The sequence below is a fragment of the Cynocephalus volans genome, chromosome 1, assembly GCF_027409185.1.
Source record: "Cynocephalus volans isolate mCynVol1 chromosome 1, mCynVol1.pri, whole genome shotgun sequence".
NCBI classification, from domain to species: domain Eukaryota; kingdom Metazoa; phylum Chordata; class Mammalia; order Dermoptera; family Cynocephalidae; genus Cynocephalus; species Cynocephalus volans.
In genome coordinates, this window is record NC_084460.1 from 183,536,971 (window position 1) to 183,551,460 (window position 14,490).

At 58.5% G+C, this 14,490-nt stretch overlaps 1 protein-coding gene across 1 annotated transcript in view; it reads left to right on the forward strand.

The window, feature by feature from the left end:
* Positions 1 to 7,850: 7,850 nt before the first annotated feature.
* The window catches only part of SIM2 (SIM bHLH transcription factor 2), a 45,610-nt gene continuing 38,970 nt past the window's right edge, over positions 7,851 to 14,490 (forward strand). Inside the window, exon 1 of the mRNA XM_063115761.1 lies at positions 7,851 to 8,025. Coding sequence (XP_062971831.1) covers positions 7,851 to 8,025 — 175 coding nt within the window. The remainder of the gene's footprint in view (positions 8,026 to 14,490) is intronic.

Here is a 14,490-nt window from a genome sequence, read left to right on the forward strand (position 1 = left end):
GAGACATCAATAAACATGAAATTTATTTTTGCATGGATAATAATGGCACTGATCTTTTTCCTCCCTCCTCCCCTAACATCCAGGAACTAACTCAAATTCGCACATGAATTTTCCAGAACTCACAACTTTGTTTAAATTATTTCAAAGGTGTTTGAGTCTGTGGCGCTTCGGTCCAGAGAGCTCCGGAACAAGTCGAAAATGGTGCCTGCTGCTTCGCGCGGAAGAGCCAGCGTCTGCCTGTCACTGAACGGCGCTCCTCCGATGGCGACGGCGGGCATCTCTGTGCTTTTCCTTCGCCCACTCCTACTTGTATTTATTCCAAAGTTAGATTTCTCAACAAATTCTTCCAGGTATCCACCTCCCCCTTTTCCCAGTTCAGGGCCTAACGAATGGGTGAAACTCTCCAAAATTAAATGCAAGATTGAAACTAGGTCTCTCACTTCATAATAAACCGGTTTAATCGGCTTCGGGCTTCCACCGGGGGAGCAGAGTAGCACTTAGCCCTGCGCACACTCGCACCTTGACCACCTCTCCCAGAAAAAGGAAAGCGACGAGGGTCCCCCTGAACGCAAAAATCTGTGTGCCCAGCTGAGGAGAGAAGCGCAGAGAACTCCCTCGTCCAGTTAAATAATGTCTTTGTCTACACCCGCAGAGTATAAAGAGCGTTGGTGCAAGAACCGAGATTATTTTGTTTCCGCCCTCTAAGAAATGAAGAAGGTGCTGGAGTTAGGGCCAAACATATTCATAAACGGCACAGTCTGAATTCGCCCTGTAGTTTATCGGCTAACCGGTGCTTTTTCCGGGAAAAATATTCTTGAACTGAGAAAGAGTGCTAATTTGAAGAGTGTTTCGTTTTACACGAAAACGTGCTCGACTCTGTGCGTCCTCCCCCGAGGTATTTGCTCTGGCGCCTAGAAGGAATTTTGTCCCAGGGCAGTTAGAAGGGGGCAAGGGATGGCGGAGGGGCATTGGACCTTCTCCTCAATGAGAGACCACGCTAGGTCTCCCCCAGAAGGCTCAGCCGCCGGCACGAGAGCCGCCGGATCCGGGCTCTACGTACGCGCGAGCAGGGGACGGTTCAAGGGGCTTTGGCAAAGCTAAGAAGAAAACGCTGGTTTCCGATTCCCACCAGACATCCCCCCACCACATGCACCGGGTCCTTCGGTCCCCCGCCCGCCCACGCGGGTCCCAGCTCCCTCTACTTCCCGCGTAGAAAGAATCTGGGGAGGGAGGCGGAGCGGAGACCGAGCCACCTGAGTGCCAGGGAGGGTGGGATATGGGCAGGGGCTGCCGGCAGCAGGGCCGGGCCGGGTGTGTGCGCGGCCCCAGGCGCGCATGCGAGCGTCCCGCACACCGCCCGCGGGCGCAGCCGCACGCGCTCCCGCACCCCGCACGAGCCTCGCTCGGCGCGCGCCAGGGCCCCTAGGAGTGTGCGCCCGGAACACACCGTGCGTGAGCGCCCCTCCCTGCGGCAGCCGAGCGCACTGCGCCCCCTTCCGCCAACCTGCCCCGGCTGCGTTTCTAACCACGCGGGTGTCCGGGAGACTTGGTGAGCGCTCAAGGCCGGACCCCGACGCAGACGTATCTCCGAAATCATCCTGTTCTGAACCCGCATCCGGCGCCAGGAGTGGGAGTCGCGATCCCCTTCTGAGGAATTAAGGAAACCTTTGGCGACGAGGAAGCCTGACTCCTCACCGCGTCCAGCCGCCCGGGTCGTGCACCGAGTGTGGCCCGCAGCTCCCGCAGCCCGTGTGCGGCCCAGGGCGAGCAGGGCTGGTGAGGGCGGCCCCCGCCACCCGCTCCGTGTCGGACCAAATGAGGTGCGGTCCCACGCTGGCGTGGCCCCGCCGCGGCTCAGAGCTGAAGTCCGGCTGTCGCGCGCCCCGCGGGGCGGAACCTCTGACCCCAACAGCCCTCAGCGGTGGACTTCGCCTCCTTCTCCTCCCGGGAGGGATGAGTGTGTTCCCGGACGCGCAGCCCTCAGGAAGCCCATGTTCCACGTCGGCCTTTAAAAGAAAATAAAAATCCGCGGGACGCGGGAAGAAGCCCACGCCCGGGTTTGGGGCAGCCGCGCGCGCCCAGGCCAGACTGAAGGGGCCAACCTAACCCGTCCCCATGCCCGCCGGCCTTTCTGTGACTTTCTCTACATAATCCCCGAATGAATTAGCGTGCCTCTTCCTATAGATTTGTTTGCATTGGGGAGGAGATTCCCCACTGATAGCTTTGCTTTTCAAATAGACCCCCCATACTAATTAAAAGAAACGAATTTGTGTCTTTAAAGCACTATAACTACCCTATATTATAGTCAGCCCTATAAGGGTTGGCTACTACGATTACTGCGTGCTAGAAAAAATTTTAAGCCCATCACGTTTGTGCTTTCTTTGATGTACAGAAATGTTTATCTCAGGTGGATAGGTTTGGTTTTGTTACTTAAAAGGTATTTTTTGGTTGGTGTTTTGAAGGGCTGTTTCAGCGACGTCATTAATGAACTAATCAGGTTTTCACAATTCAAGGCGGTGTGTACTTGATGTAACCACTGAGGAATTTGCACGCCAGGCTAAGACTCCTTCAGTTCAGGGGTTTCCAGACGGGATCCCGGGCTCCCTGGAAGCCTCGGAGCTTGTTTCTAGACCAAAGCAGGGCTGCCTCTCCCCGACCTGTGATTCTGAGTCGATGTTTCCGTTAAGATGGGCCGAGAGCCCTGCGGGAGAGGGCGGTGGGTCCTGGGAGGGTTGGCGGGAGGCCCGGCTCCCCTCTCCCTCGGCTCCCAGATCCTTGGCCGGGCCCCAGCGCCGCTCCTGGGAGCCTGCGCTCCGAAGGGGTCCCCGACCTCCGCGGAGGTCAGTAGATGTCTGTGAGAGTCGGGAGGGGCGCTCCGGCACCTTCTCAGAGACCGGGGAGAGGGCGGGGCCGGTCTTGGGAAAAAGGCAAAGAAAATGAAGAGGAAAGGGCTCACCCCTCACCCCAGGTAAAGTTAGAAGAAACACGTGGCCGCCAAGTGTGCCCGAACCTGGCACGGCTTCGGTTGCTCCCAGTGGCCCTCTCTCAGGGACTTTGCTAATCACTGTAATTAATTACCAGTGACACCGTTTCTGTTCCCCTAAATGCATCTCCTTGAGGGAGGGGAGAAGTAAGCAGTAGCTACTCCAATCCTCGGACAGGAAGCACTGTCCCAGCCTGCCCCCTAGAGCCCCCAATCCCAGAACCCGAAGTTTCCTGGACCACCAAGTCCAAGGAGAAGGGCCGCGGTCTCCGCGGATCCCAGAGAGCTGAGTCAGCGTCAAGCAGCCTCACCCTCACAGGCGCCCCAGAAGGTGGGAGCAATCTCCTGCCCTGGGATGCCTCCTTCCCTTGCCCTCCGCTCTCGGGGGAGACCCAGCTGCGGCCCGGGCACCCTGGCCGAGGGCTGCAGGTTCTGGAGAGACAGGATCCCTGGACCCCATGCACGAAGGCGGATCAACACAGGTTACTGCGGTGTAATTATGTAATCAGATACGCCGAGGGACCTAAAAGCAAACACTTTCTCCAAAAAGTAACTTCCAATGAAATAAATTATTAAAAACAAAACAAAAGGAGAAATAAACTTCTCCCCCTCTCTACTTGGGGACAAGCGAGCAGAGTCTTGATCTCTGGAAGAGTAAATTATTACGAAATTGCTCTCTATACCCGTACTTATTTTTAAACAATGAGTAGTAAACTGTAATTGTGGTCCGATTCTTTCTGGGAAGAGCAAAGACCCCAGAGAAAGTTGATGGTGTCTCCACGGGGTTTATAGAAGGAAAGAAGTGAAACACTGAAGCACTCTAGGATAGCTCAGTTCCCAAAAGCCTCCCAGCCATGAAATCGTCGTATATGTGATGCTGGACGCAAGCGGGGTTTTCTGGGGTAACCATATCCTACTGATCGGCTGTGTAGACAAGGGCTTATAGGTCACATAGGTTTGAATCCCCGTAGTCCTGTATTTTCTGTTGCCTCTGCTTGCTGGTGCGGTTGAAGTCCTCCTTAAAGTCCACTTCGGAGGTTCGCAATCCAATGCTAGGAATGGGAGGAGCCCCCCCCCCAACCTCCTTAGTGACAGGGTCTCTCATCTCCTTTGGCCACTGCTGCAGCTTCTCCGGGAGCCCATCTGGGTGGAACATGTGCGCGTTCTCTACTTGATCTCACGCGAAAGTCGGTTTCTGCTGGGTAAGGGCCTCAGGTAGGCATGGGGTGGGGTCCGGGGGGAAAAGAGTTGCGGAGCATCTGAAGACGAAAACCCAAGCAGATGTGGGGCGGTCCTGGCCCGCCCCTTTCCTCTTGGGGCCTGAATTTCTTCCAGGTCAGTTTCCTAATGGAAATTGTCTAAGAGATGGGGAGCGCGGGGGGCGTGTTCGAGCGCACGTGAGACAGACTGGGGGAGGGGGCGTCCTGTGAGCAGGTCGCGCGCCCGAAGCCCCCGACCTCAAAGTGTTCGGCCCTTTTTCCTACCCGTCTTCTTCCTGCCCCCAACCTCCCTTCATTCTGGATTCTGCAGGCTCCTTCCGGGCCAGGAGGTGAACCTCCTTTTCCAGATGATGCCTGAGACTGGTGGGTTTTCCGCTGCATCTATGCCTCTCCCCTGGGACCCGCGAGGCTGGTGCCAGTTTTCTGGGCGAGGCGCTCAGCTTTAGGCCCAATGCGTGGACCAGGAGTGTTTCTTCGCACCAGGAGTGAGGGATACATAGCAGGTGTCCCAGACCGTGGTCACCGCCAGTGTTCCTGATTACTCCAATTAGCACTTGTTCAGTGCTTTTCTAGTTTAAACAGAATTTCCAGCTTCATGCTAACTGTCCCACAAACGGCCTGTGGGTGTACGTCCTAAGGGTCCTGCTGCAAGGGCCCCAGGCTCTCCCAGGGACGAGGGTTTTTCCTTCACTATTCCACTAGCCATTACTCTCCTTCCCACCTGGGAAACCTCGAAATCCGCACCCAAGTACCCACAGCCACGGGGGGGAGGGAGTTGTGAAAGAATGTGTTTGGGAGAGCGGGTATAAAACGCCTGCTCGGGCTCTGCTGGTGCAGGCTTTAGGCCTGGAAGTATCCCACGCCCACGTATCTTCCAGTCTTCAAACACTCCATTATGCTACCTCTCAAAGCGCGATTGGAACCTGTCTGCCGATGCGTGAACAGCGGCTGCCATCGTGAAGACCTGGTAGCGAGAGCTCAAGTGCGCTTTCCTTTAAAATCCGGGAAATTTGGTTTCAGGAAAGTTTCCGTTCCAGTTTTTTGTCGGGTTTCTCCCACCTCCACATGTTTCTGCGAGCTGGGTAATCCTTTTCAAGCCCGGGAGGAATTCTCCAGCGTCCATAATTGAGAATCAGAAATCGTGGGGGTGAGAGAAACGTTAAATCTTCCCGAAGCCAGGGAGGTGCCGGAGAGCACTGGGGGCGGGGGGGGGGGCAGTTGGGGGGCGGCGGAAGCTGCGGTGGGGTCTGGTGTCCGCAGCCCCTGTCCCTTCTGCGGGAAGCCCCCAGCGGGCAACTGACAGCGCAGCCCAGCGCGGGATTGTGGGCGCGGGAGCTGGCCCGGCGCGCGGGGTTTGGGCAGGGCGCAGACCCGCTCGCGCGTGGCCCTGACCCTTGGCGCGCACTCCTGGAAACAGAAAGAGCGCCTGGATTCGAAACCCCAATGGCAAGTGCGGATTCCTCTGCGCTCCCGGCCTGCGTGCCTGCGCGGCTTCGGGGCGCCATCCCTGCGAGCCTTGGTCTCGCTGTGGGTTTGGCAGAGCCCGAGCGGCAGATGGGGGCAGAGCCCAGGCTTGCGCAAACTATCGAGTCCACCGAGGGAGCCTATGCCGCCTCGAACGCCTTCAAACTTCTGACCTTCAGGGGGGTCCCTGGAAAAGGTCAGGAGTGCCTTCTGCAAGCACGACGGTCGAAAGCAGGTTCCTCTCAGGCCGAGGAGAGAGCCGTGGCACCAAGAACAAAAATCCCTGCGTCCGGACTAGCGGCGCCGTGTGCCGACCTCCAAGTCAGGTGCCACACAGACCCACAGATCTACAACCTGCGGCACACGGCCGAGAGGCACTCCCCCCGGACCCGACGCCCCAAGGAACTGCTCTGCGTCCTCTCTGCGCCTGTCCCTGATCCGGGGCTCCTGGGAAGCGGGCGTTCGCACCGCATTGGAGGGTTCAGACTCCTGGAAGGGGTGGGAGTTTGCGCAACCGCCGCTGCGGGGATGTGCGGAGGACCGTGGACCGCATACCTATCCCCGGATTGCAGGAGTGTGAGGGGGCGGAGGAGGCGGGACAAGAGGACTCTCTAGGTACAGTGTGACCTTGAGGGAGATCGCCGGGATCCCTGGTAGCCGCGTCTCCAACTGGGCCTTCCTTCTCCAACTGCCTTCTGCCCCATCGCCATGGGCCCCATTAACGCCCTCCCGGTGACCTTGCCCCGGGACCCTCGCCCTGAAGCGCCCGACCAACGGCGACTCCCTGAAATTAGGACCGAGCCGGATCGGGCTGCGCGGCCGCTCTGGCTGCGGGAGCCAGGGCAGTTGGGCCTGTTCCCGCCGGCGCCCCGGGAGAGGCCTCACCGCTGGGCTCAGCAGCCGGCTCCCTCCCTCCTTCCGCCCCGCGCGCCCCAGCTGCCTCCAGCTCCTCCCGGGAAGGCGCCAAGGTCCATTCGCCCTCGCGTTTCCAGGACAGAAAGGGCAGAAAAATCACTTCGGAGCCTCTCGCTCGGTTTCCGAGTGTGCGTGTGTTGGGGGGCGGGTCTTCCCTCTGGCCTCCCCTTCTCGGCTCTCGGACCTGCGATGCAGAGAAGGTGAGGACGCGGGACCAGCGCGGGCTCGGAGGATTCGGTCCCCCCTGGCAGGGTACTTGGCCTGTGGGTCACGCTGCCTCCTCTCGGCCGCGCCCGCCCCTGACCTGCCCGGGAGCCACGGAGGAGGCCTTGGCACCCCTCCTTCCTCTGCCTCTCCCCGCCGCCCTTCCTAGCGCCCAGGTCCCGCGACCGCTCCCAGCAGAGGGTCCCCGCGGGGCGCCGCGTGCACTCACCGCGACTTCGCGGAGCCCGGGAGCGCGCGGGTCTCTTCCGGGAGAGTCCCTGGAGGCGGCGACGCGGAGGCGCGCCTGTGACTCCTGGGCCGCGGCGGGGTCGGAGGCGAGATTCGCCGCCCCAGCCCCCATCCCTCCCCCCTCCTGTCCCCTCCCCCGGGCGCTGGCGGCCCAGTGCTCCGCCCGAAGGCGGGTCCGCCATAAACAAACGCGGCTCCGTCGCACGTGGACCGCGGAGCTGCTGCGCCTCGCAGCAGACCGCGGGCTCCGGGCGCTGTGTCTCCCCGCGCAGGGCGCGGCTAGGGAGGGCAGGAGAGTGCTCCCGGGCCCCGGCCCGGCCCCAACCGCCTCCGCCCCGCTCCATGGCTCCGCGGCCGCCGCCGCCCATGCCGCCCTCCAGCTCGGAGGGGCCTCGCGGCTGCGGGTGCGAACACTCCGTTAAGGACTAAACAGCACCGCAGCCGGCTCGCCCGCCACTCCCCACATCCTAAGGAAAGCCGAGGTGGGGGAGACCGGAGGGAGGAAAGAAGAGCAAGCAAAAGCGAGCAGGAAGCAGGGCTCCGGTCGCCGCGGGACAGTCCAGCCCGGAGGAGGCTGCGCCCCGGGCCGCGGCGGGCGGAGCGCGGGGCGGCGCCGCTGGGTTGTGCCGAGCTCGGGGCTGGAGGCTGCGGAGAGGCGTCTCGGTGCCCCAGGCCGGCCCCGCGCACCTGCCCGCGGCCGGCGCTCCGGACTCACCTGGCCCCGGGCGCCCCTTCCCCTCCCCGGCGCCGTAGCCGAGCGGGGCTCCGCGGGCCTGGAGCACGGCCCGGTCTAATATGCGCAGAGCCGAGGCGCGATGAAGGAGAAGTCCAAGAATGCGGCCAAGACCAGGAGGGAGAAGGAAAATGGCGAGTTTTACGAGCTGGCCAAGCTGCTCCCGCTGCCGTCGGCCATCACCTCGCAGCTGGACAAAGCGTCCATCATCCGACTCACCACCAGCTATCTGAAGATGCGCGCCGTCTTCCCCGAAGGTGAGGCCGCAGGCGGGCGGCCGGGCACGCTGGGGAGCCGGGCGGCCTCGGCCCAGGCGGGAAGCCGGAGCCGGCCCGGAGGGCGTTTTGGGGAGGCCGCGCCGGGGGGCTTCAGCTCGTCCCCGACTCGGTGAGAGAGGCCAGGGCCACCCAGGCGAACAAACCATCTCTTGGCCCCAGGCTGGGCCGCGGCTAACCAAGAATTGTTCCAGAGGCGAGGGATCCCCAAACCGGCATCCGCATGCTAGTCCGTTCTGGTATTGTTTTCTTTCTTTTCCCTTTTTCTTTCTTTGCTAGTCTATTCTGAGGTTTTTCTTTCTTTCTTTTCCCTTTCTCTTTCCTTCCACCCTTCCGTCCTTTCCTTTCTTCCCTCCCTCCCTCCCTCCCTCCCTCCCTCCCTTCCTTCCTTTTTTCCTTCTTTTCTTTCATCAACTCTCCTTTTGTTTTTCCTTCTTGCATTCCTTCTTCTCTTTCCTCTTTTCCTGGAGGGAGCGAAGGATGATTGCTGCTCCACACGCTAAAAGCGAGCTGGGTGCATGGTGAGGCCCAGGCACTTCAGGCCGAAGCGGCTTCAGACTCGGGGCTGCTGCCGCCTCTTCTCCACCTGCCTTTCTTGGGGCTGGGGCTCCACAGATCAGAGTAGGAGAGATGGCAGTTGGTGATCTGAGACCCGGCGGGAAAGACAGGGCGGCGATTCGTTGGAAAATGGAAGGAGGGCCTGAGCTTAGCCGTTCTTTTTAGGATTGCAAAGGTGCCACAGTGAGCAAGGATCACTGAGACCGAGGTCCAGCAGAATCGGGATTATAGGAAATGGGGGCACGCTAGATGAGCTTTCTGGCAGGCAGACGGCAGCCAGTGCCTGTGACCGTGCCCACCCGACCAGGCACCTTCCAGGACCAGGTCTCAGGGAGGCCTGGTCCCCACAGCGTTGGTTTTTGGTGTCCTCGGGTTGTAGGCTAAGCTCCTTCCAGTGTCTCTGTCCCTGGTTGGGGTCGTTGCAGCCTAGCTGGAGGGATTCTGACACTTTGCTGGGAGGTGCACTGCTCAGGGGCCTGATGGGTGTGACCCAGGACCTCCGGGCCCAGGAGCCGGGAGGGCTTCACCGGCCTCTGGAACCCTGAGAGCTGGCGCCGGGCTAGGGAGCCAACTTCAACTGCAGGCTAATTTCCTTTAACGCCGCCGTCCCAGCAGAGCGTTCCACTCGCAATCGGCAAGCTTTACCTTTTGTGTGTGCTGCCTCCAAGCCTATTTGTGATCGTGTCCGGGTCTGGAGCTGTTCTTCCCACCACCTTCCTGGTGGAGCGCGGTGCAGCCCCGCGGTGCATGGACCAGGGAGCCAAGCGCCGGAGGACCCGGGAGGAGAAGGGAGCCGCCGGAAGCGGTAGCTTGGCTTCTCTGGAGCCGCGCGGCCTAGGGGCGCTCTCCTCCCTGGCCCAGGAGTCATTGACCTGCCCTCCTGGAGCCTAGCGCCCGTTCCTTTCTGTTTTCTACTTGAGACAGAAACTCTCGCAATGGGAGATATTGGTTGCAGTAGTCACCACCTGTACACCCAAGAGTGACCCCTTGGCCGGAGAAGTAGGAATGATTCCTTTCCACTTGGAGAGGAGAGGTGGTAACCGGTTTGCTGGGGTAAGCCATTTTTTAACCGCATGCTACAAAGCAGATGTGGAATCCGGACAGAGCACCAGCCTCCTCTTCTTCTCCCCCCGAGCCCATTGGAAATTTAGTATGTATGAAGAAATGATCAGAAGATTAAATGACTTGTTGCCAGTGATTTCGAGTAAACCAAAAATTAGTTAGAAGTGGAGGTCTGGGAAGAGTGCTCATTTTAAACCATTCGTCATTTGTGGGATTTCCACGAGAGCCTGTTAAAAATTGCAGGGGTCAATATTTAAATTGGGTCTGTGCGGTCTCGCTCTGGAAAGCCAGTCTCCAGCCATTTGAGCCCAGAATGTCTGGGCCCTGAGTCCATTACAGGGGTGAGCGTGCTGGGGGTCAGGCCCTGAGCAACTGGCACCTGTGCTATGTTCGGGAACAGCCTAGTTGAGGGGCCACCTGTGCATCTCCTGGGGAGTGACCCTGGAGGTTGGCACTCCAGAAAGGGTTGGGAGTTCTGGAAAAGATCCTGAACCTGGGAGATCTGGTCTGGAGAAGGGAAGAAGGCAGTGGCCTAATTCCTCCCTCCCCCCTCCCTGTAGTGCTGGAGTAGGGGCACAGACCTGGAGGGGCAGACACGCAGCCTGGAGACTCGTCAGGCGGCTCAGGGGCCTCAGGCTTGGAGCTCTGGGTGGCAACACCATTCCCTTCAAGTCAGGCTGGGGCTGAGGAGTTGTGAAGCTGGAGCAAGGGCAGAGAGAGACGATGAGTTTAGAGAGACCTCCATTGTACAAAATAACTTGCTCACTCTTCAGGTAGCATGAAAGTGGCATCTTAATTGATTTAACCTGTTTTCAGGGAACCCAAAGTCTGTGCTGGAAGATGTGGCTGCAGGTTCGGATGGGGCCTGGTCAAGCCGCTGGGTCACGGCCGTGGCCTTAGGGAGGATTTAGGGCCAGAGCCATCCTGGGCAGTAGCAGGAGCTCCCAAATGGCTGCCAGCTCTCAGCTGCAAATGGAAAGCTACCTAGCCAGGTGCAGTCTTGCCCTGGAGCAAGTGGAATCCCTGAATAAAGAAGAATCTAGAGACCAATTTAGGACTTTGGGACTCAGAAAATAAATAGCATAGCATGAGGAATCACAGGAATCACCAGACTAACTCTGCATACCTGGGTAAATTGAGGCCAGAGAAGAGACAGGTTTTTCCCAAGATCCCATGGCAAGGGCAAGAGTAGGCTAGTCACTGCCGTGGTGGGCTGGTGTGCAGCCTGTTCTCCCACTACCAGGGAGAGGCCACCTGTCTCAGCAACATTTGCCCCATATCTCCTCAGGTGGGAAGACAGAAAGAGCTCAGAGGGGTCCCTGCACCAGAGCAGAGAGAGGCAACCAGAGCCAAGATAGACAGTAGCCTGTCCACGGGCTTAGGAAGAGCTTTCCATTTTTTCAGCTAGGTTGGAGGCTCTACTGTCAGGCTGTCTGGCTATGCCTCAGTCTCCCTGTCTGTAAAATGGGCTCATTAGAAACTCCAGCACGCATACAGGGCTGCTGTGATCATGTGTGAGGATGAACAAGTGGAACCGTGCAGTGCAGGTGGAAATCTAACATGTTCGTATTCCAGTCACTTCTTCCCGTGAGCTCCCTGGGCCACAGGCAGCTTCATTGCCAGGGCAGAGGCTCACTGCCTGGAGTCTGAGACCCACTGCTTTCTGGGTGGCCACCTTTTCTCTCCTTCAACAGCAAACTAAGTGTGAGGTAGATGGGGCTGGGAGGGGGGCAGGAGAGCAAGGCTGGCTTTGGAAGGAGGGCTTGAAATGGAAAACTCAGTGCGTTTTAGCAGGTGATTGGGAAGGTGGGTAAACACAGGGCTGGGGCCATCCTGGGGCTCCACAGACTGCCCGCCCTCCTTGCAGTCCTATGGCCCTCCACTCGGGAGAGAGGCACTTAGCAAAACTGCAGAAGCACCCAGGCAGGTGAACTCTGATTGGTCCCTGCCCATAGTTGCACTGTGACAACAGGCGGCAGGACACAGGGAAGTTTCCACTGGTGGGCGGGCCCACCGGGCCCACCCCCAGCCTCAAGGTGTTGGACTCAGAGCTGCAGCAGCGCCACCGCCAACGTCGAGGGTTCTGCCCTTCCCAAGGAGCCCGGATTCAAGCTCTGGGCAGCAGGGCAAGGGATGGTGTCTCTTCCGGGACCTTGCACACTGAAGGCTGGCACAAGGAACTGGACCAAAGTCCCAGCTTAGAAATAGAGTTGGAAATTGAGATCGAGGCTGACTCTCCTTTCTCCCCATTTCCCAGACCTGAAGACCCAAAACCGGTGTTGATGAAAGAGAGGAAGGTACAGCTGCATGAGAAAACATACTTCACATGTACACAGAAATGGGGTTCAAGGCATGAATTATTCCAGTGGCTGGTTTCCTTTGGGTTTAAATTCAGTGGCGGGCAGCCCCCATTCCCCAACCTGAGCGCTGGCAGGGAGGAGCTGGGCTGTCTTAGGAACTGGTTCCCTGAATCAAAACGATTTGATTTGGAGGGTTTGGTCAAGAGAAACTCGCTCTGTATCTACATGCCACATGAGGTCGTAGATCCGAGGCCTTTCTTTACTGCAGCCCAACACAGTGTTGGTTTTTAAAAATAGACTTTTAAAAGAATAATGTAGATTTTTACAACTCTCTCCACTTTTTTTTTTTTTTTTTTTTTTTTTGTGGCGGGCTGGCCAGTATGGGGATCCGGCCCCTTAGGTCCTGGTGTTACAAGGCGGTGCTCTAATCAGCTCAGCAACCAGCCAGCCCCTCCTCCTCTCTACTCTGAAGCCTGCCAGGCTGTGGCAGAAGGAGAGCTCACAGTCGTCGAGCAGGTCTCTCGGGGCGCAAGGCCTTGGCCTTCGAGGCGAGGAACCTGGGAGTTCGCATGCTGCAGATCCAGCCCCCCAGGGTCCAGAGCCCAGGATCCGGACCCAGGAAACTCCAGGGCGCAGTGGGGGAGCCTCACCCAGGCGGGTTGGGCTGTTCTAGGTGAGGCATGCTCCTTCGTGCGGTTGGCCACTGGGCTGGATCCCACACTTCCAAGGTCTAGGCATTCGGCGTTGGTCGCGGGGGCTTTCCATATGTTGTCAGAGCCTGTGCGACCCTTGCCGGCAGCACCCCGGCCAGGATGGAAGCCTCCTCCCCTCCCCTCGCCCCACTGGGCCGCAGGAGGCCTCCTTGGGGTGTCCCTACCTACCAGCCCCTTCACACCCCATCCCCGGCCCGTCCCCTTTGTTTGGAAAAGGGTGCAAGAGACGGACTTTTCAGCAACCTGGGAGAAAACAGAAGGATTCCAGGTCCAGAGAAAGTGCACGGAGGAGGCTTCAGTAACAATTTGCTGAGATCCTGGTGTCAAGAGAGGAGGCTTATTACAGGCGCAACCTATGGCTCTCCTAGGGCATTGAGGCAGGGACCTGGCCCCGAACTCCACCCATTCCCCCTTGCACAGGCTCACCAAGCCTGTTAGCCCCCAAAGTGACCTCCCTGAGCCCGTCGCCCCTGCAGGCTGGATTTGTCTGGAATGACACGGTCTTTAGACGCTGCCTCAGCAGCAAGCGCGAGAGTCCCCAATGTGTGCTTGGATGGAGGAGAGGAAGGAGCAAGCCGCAGTTCCTTTCTCCCCTACCCCGTTCCCCTTCTTGATTTTGGAGTGGTTTGCAGTCTGAAAGTGTGATCTTGTGTCCTCCGATGGCCCACCTGGCGGAAGAGATTGCCCTCTCCAGAGACACGCTCCCTCCTCCATCCAGCCTGAAAAGAGGGTGATAATTAGGGGAGTGGAGGCTGGAGTTGGGAAAGGAATGGAGAGCAAGAGAAGGCTGAACCGAGGTGATGGCAGCGGAGGCAAACACCCAAGCCTGGTGCTGGGGCGGGCTCACTGAATCAATCCCACAACAATCCCATTTTAGAGGTGAGAAGTAAAGGTTAGAGGTTAGGGCACTTGCTGGAAATCAGACCATGTGGAATGGATAAGCTGGAATCTTAAACTGAAGAGGGGGAGGTAGAGGAGGTGAGATCCCTGCTGTCCTGGTGGGGGCTCCTGGACAATCTGCCCTGGATTTGTCATACTCTCAGATCCAATTTTCCGTGGAGGGGTGGGAGCAGGAACAGGCGCCTGTTATTAACCCCACTTGATTTTCACAAGATCTCTGTGAGAGTCTTTTTGGCACTATTTTCAGATACCCGAGGTTGCCCCTCGGAAATGAGAAAATGACCTCCTAGCCTCGTTCTCACCAAAGTCCAGGCCCTGGCTCCAGGTTGGACCCATGGTTGGCCAGGGCCACAGCGAGTTTTGCTCCCCTGTCCAGAGGAAGGAGTGAAGCCAGCTGCTTCCTTTAGGTCTCAACTCGTGTGTCCCCTTGTCTGAGAGAGCGGCCCCTTTACAGTGAGGGAAGCATCTCCCATTTGCTCCCAAATTGTCTTATTTGTGTGGTTCCATGTTTATGGCCTGTGACCTGTATCTGGAGGTACCCCCAGGGCCAGCTGGGTCCCCTCTACAGCAATTGCTTAAAATCTGTTTGTTGACAGAGTAATCTAGTCCCAGATAGGAAGAACCATATATAAGCAGCTTCTGTGGCAAGAGCGTCAGGTCCGGGTTTAAACCCCGCGGCAAAGAGAGTGAGTACAGATATGCACGCATCCACAAACCCTGGGAAAGGGAAAGTGGGAACGTCAAGGCTGACTGGCAAAAGCAGGGCATGTGGGCTTGGCTCCCTTTCCCCTGATGCTACCTGGCTGTTGTCCCTGACTTCCAGTAATATGGGGTCCCCAGCTGGTTTTGCAGGGCACATAGGCTGGGGGAAGCCCAGCTCTAAGGGGGAAACCAGAGGGTAGGCTTGGGACCCC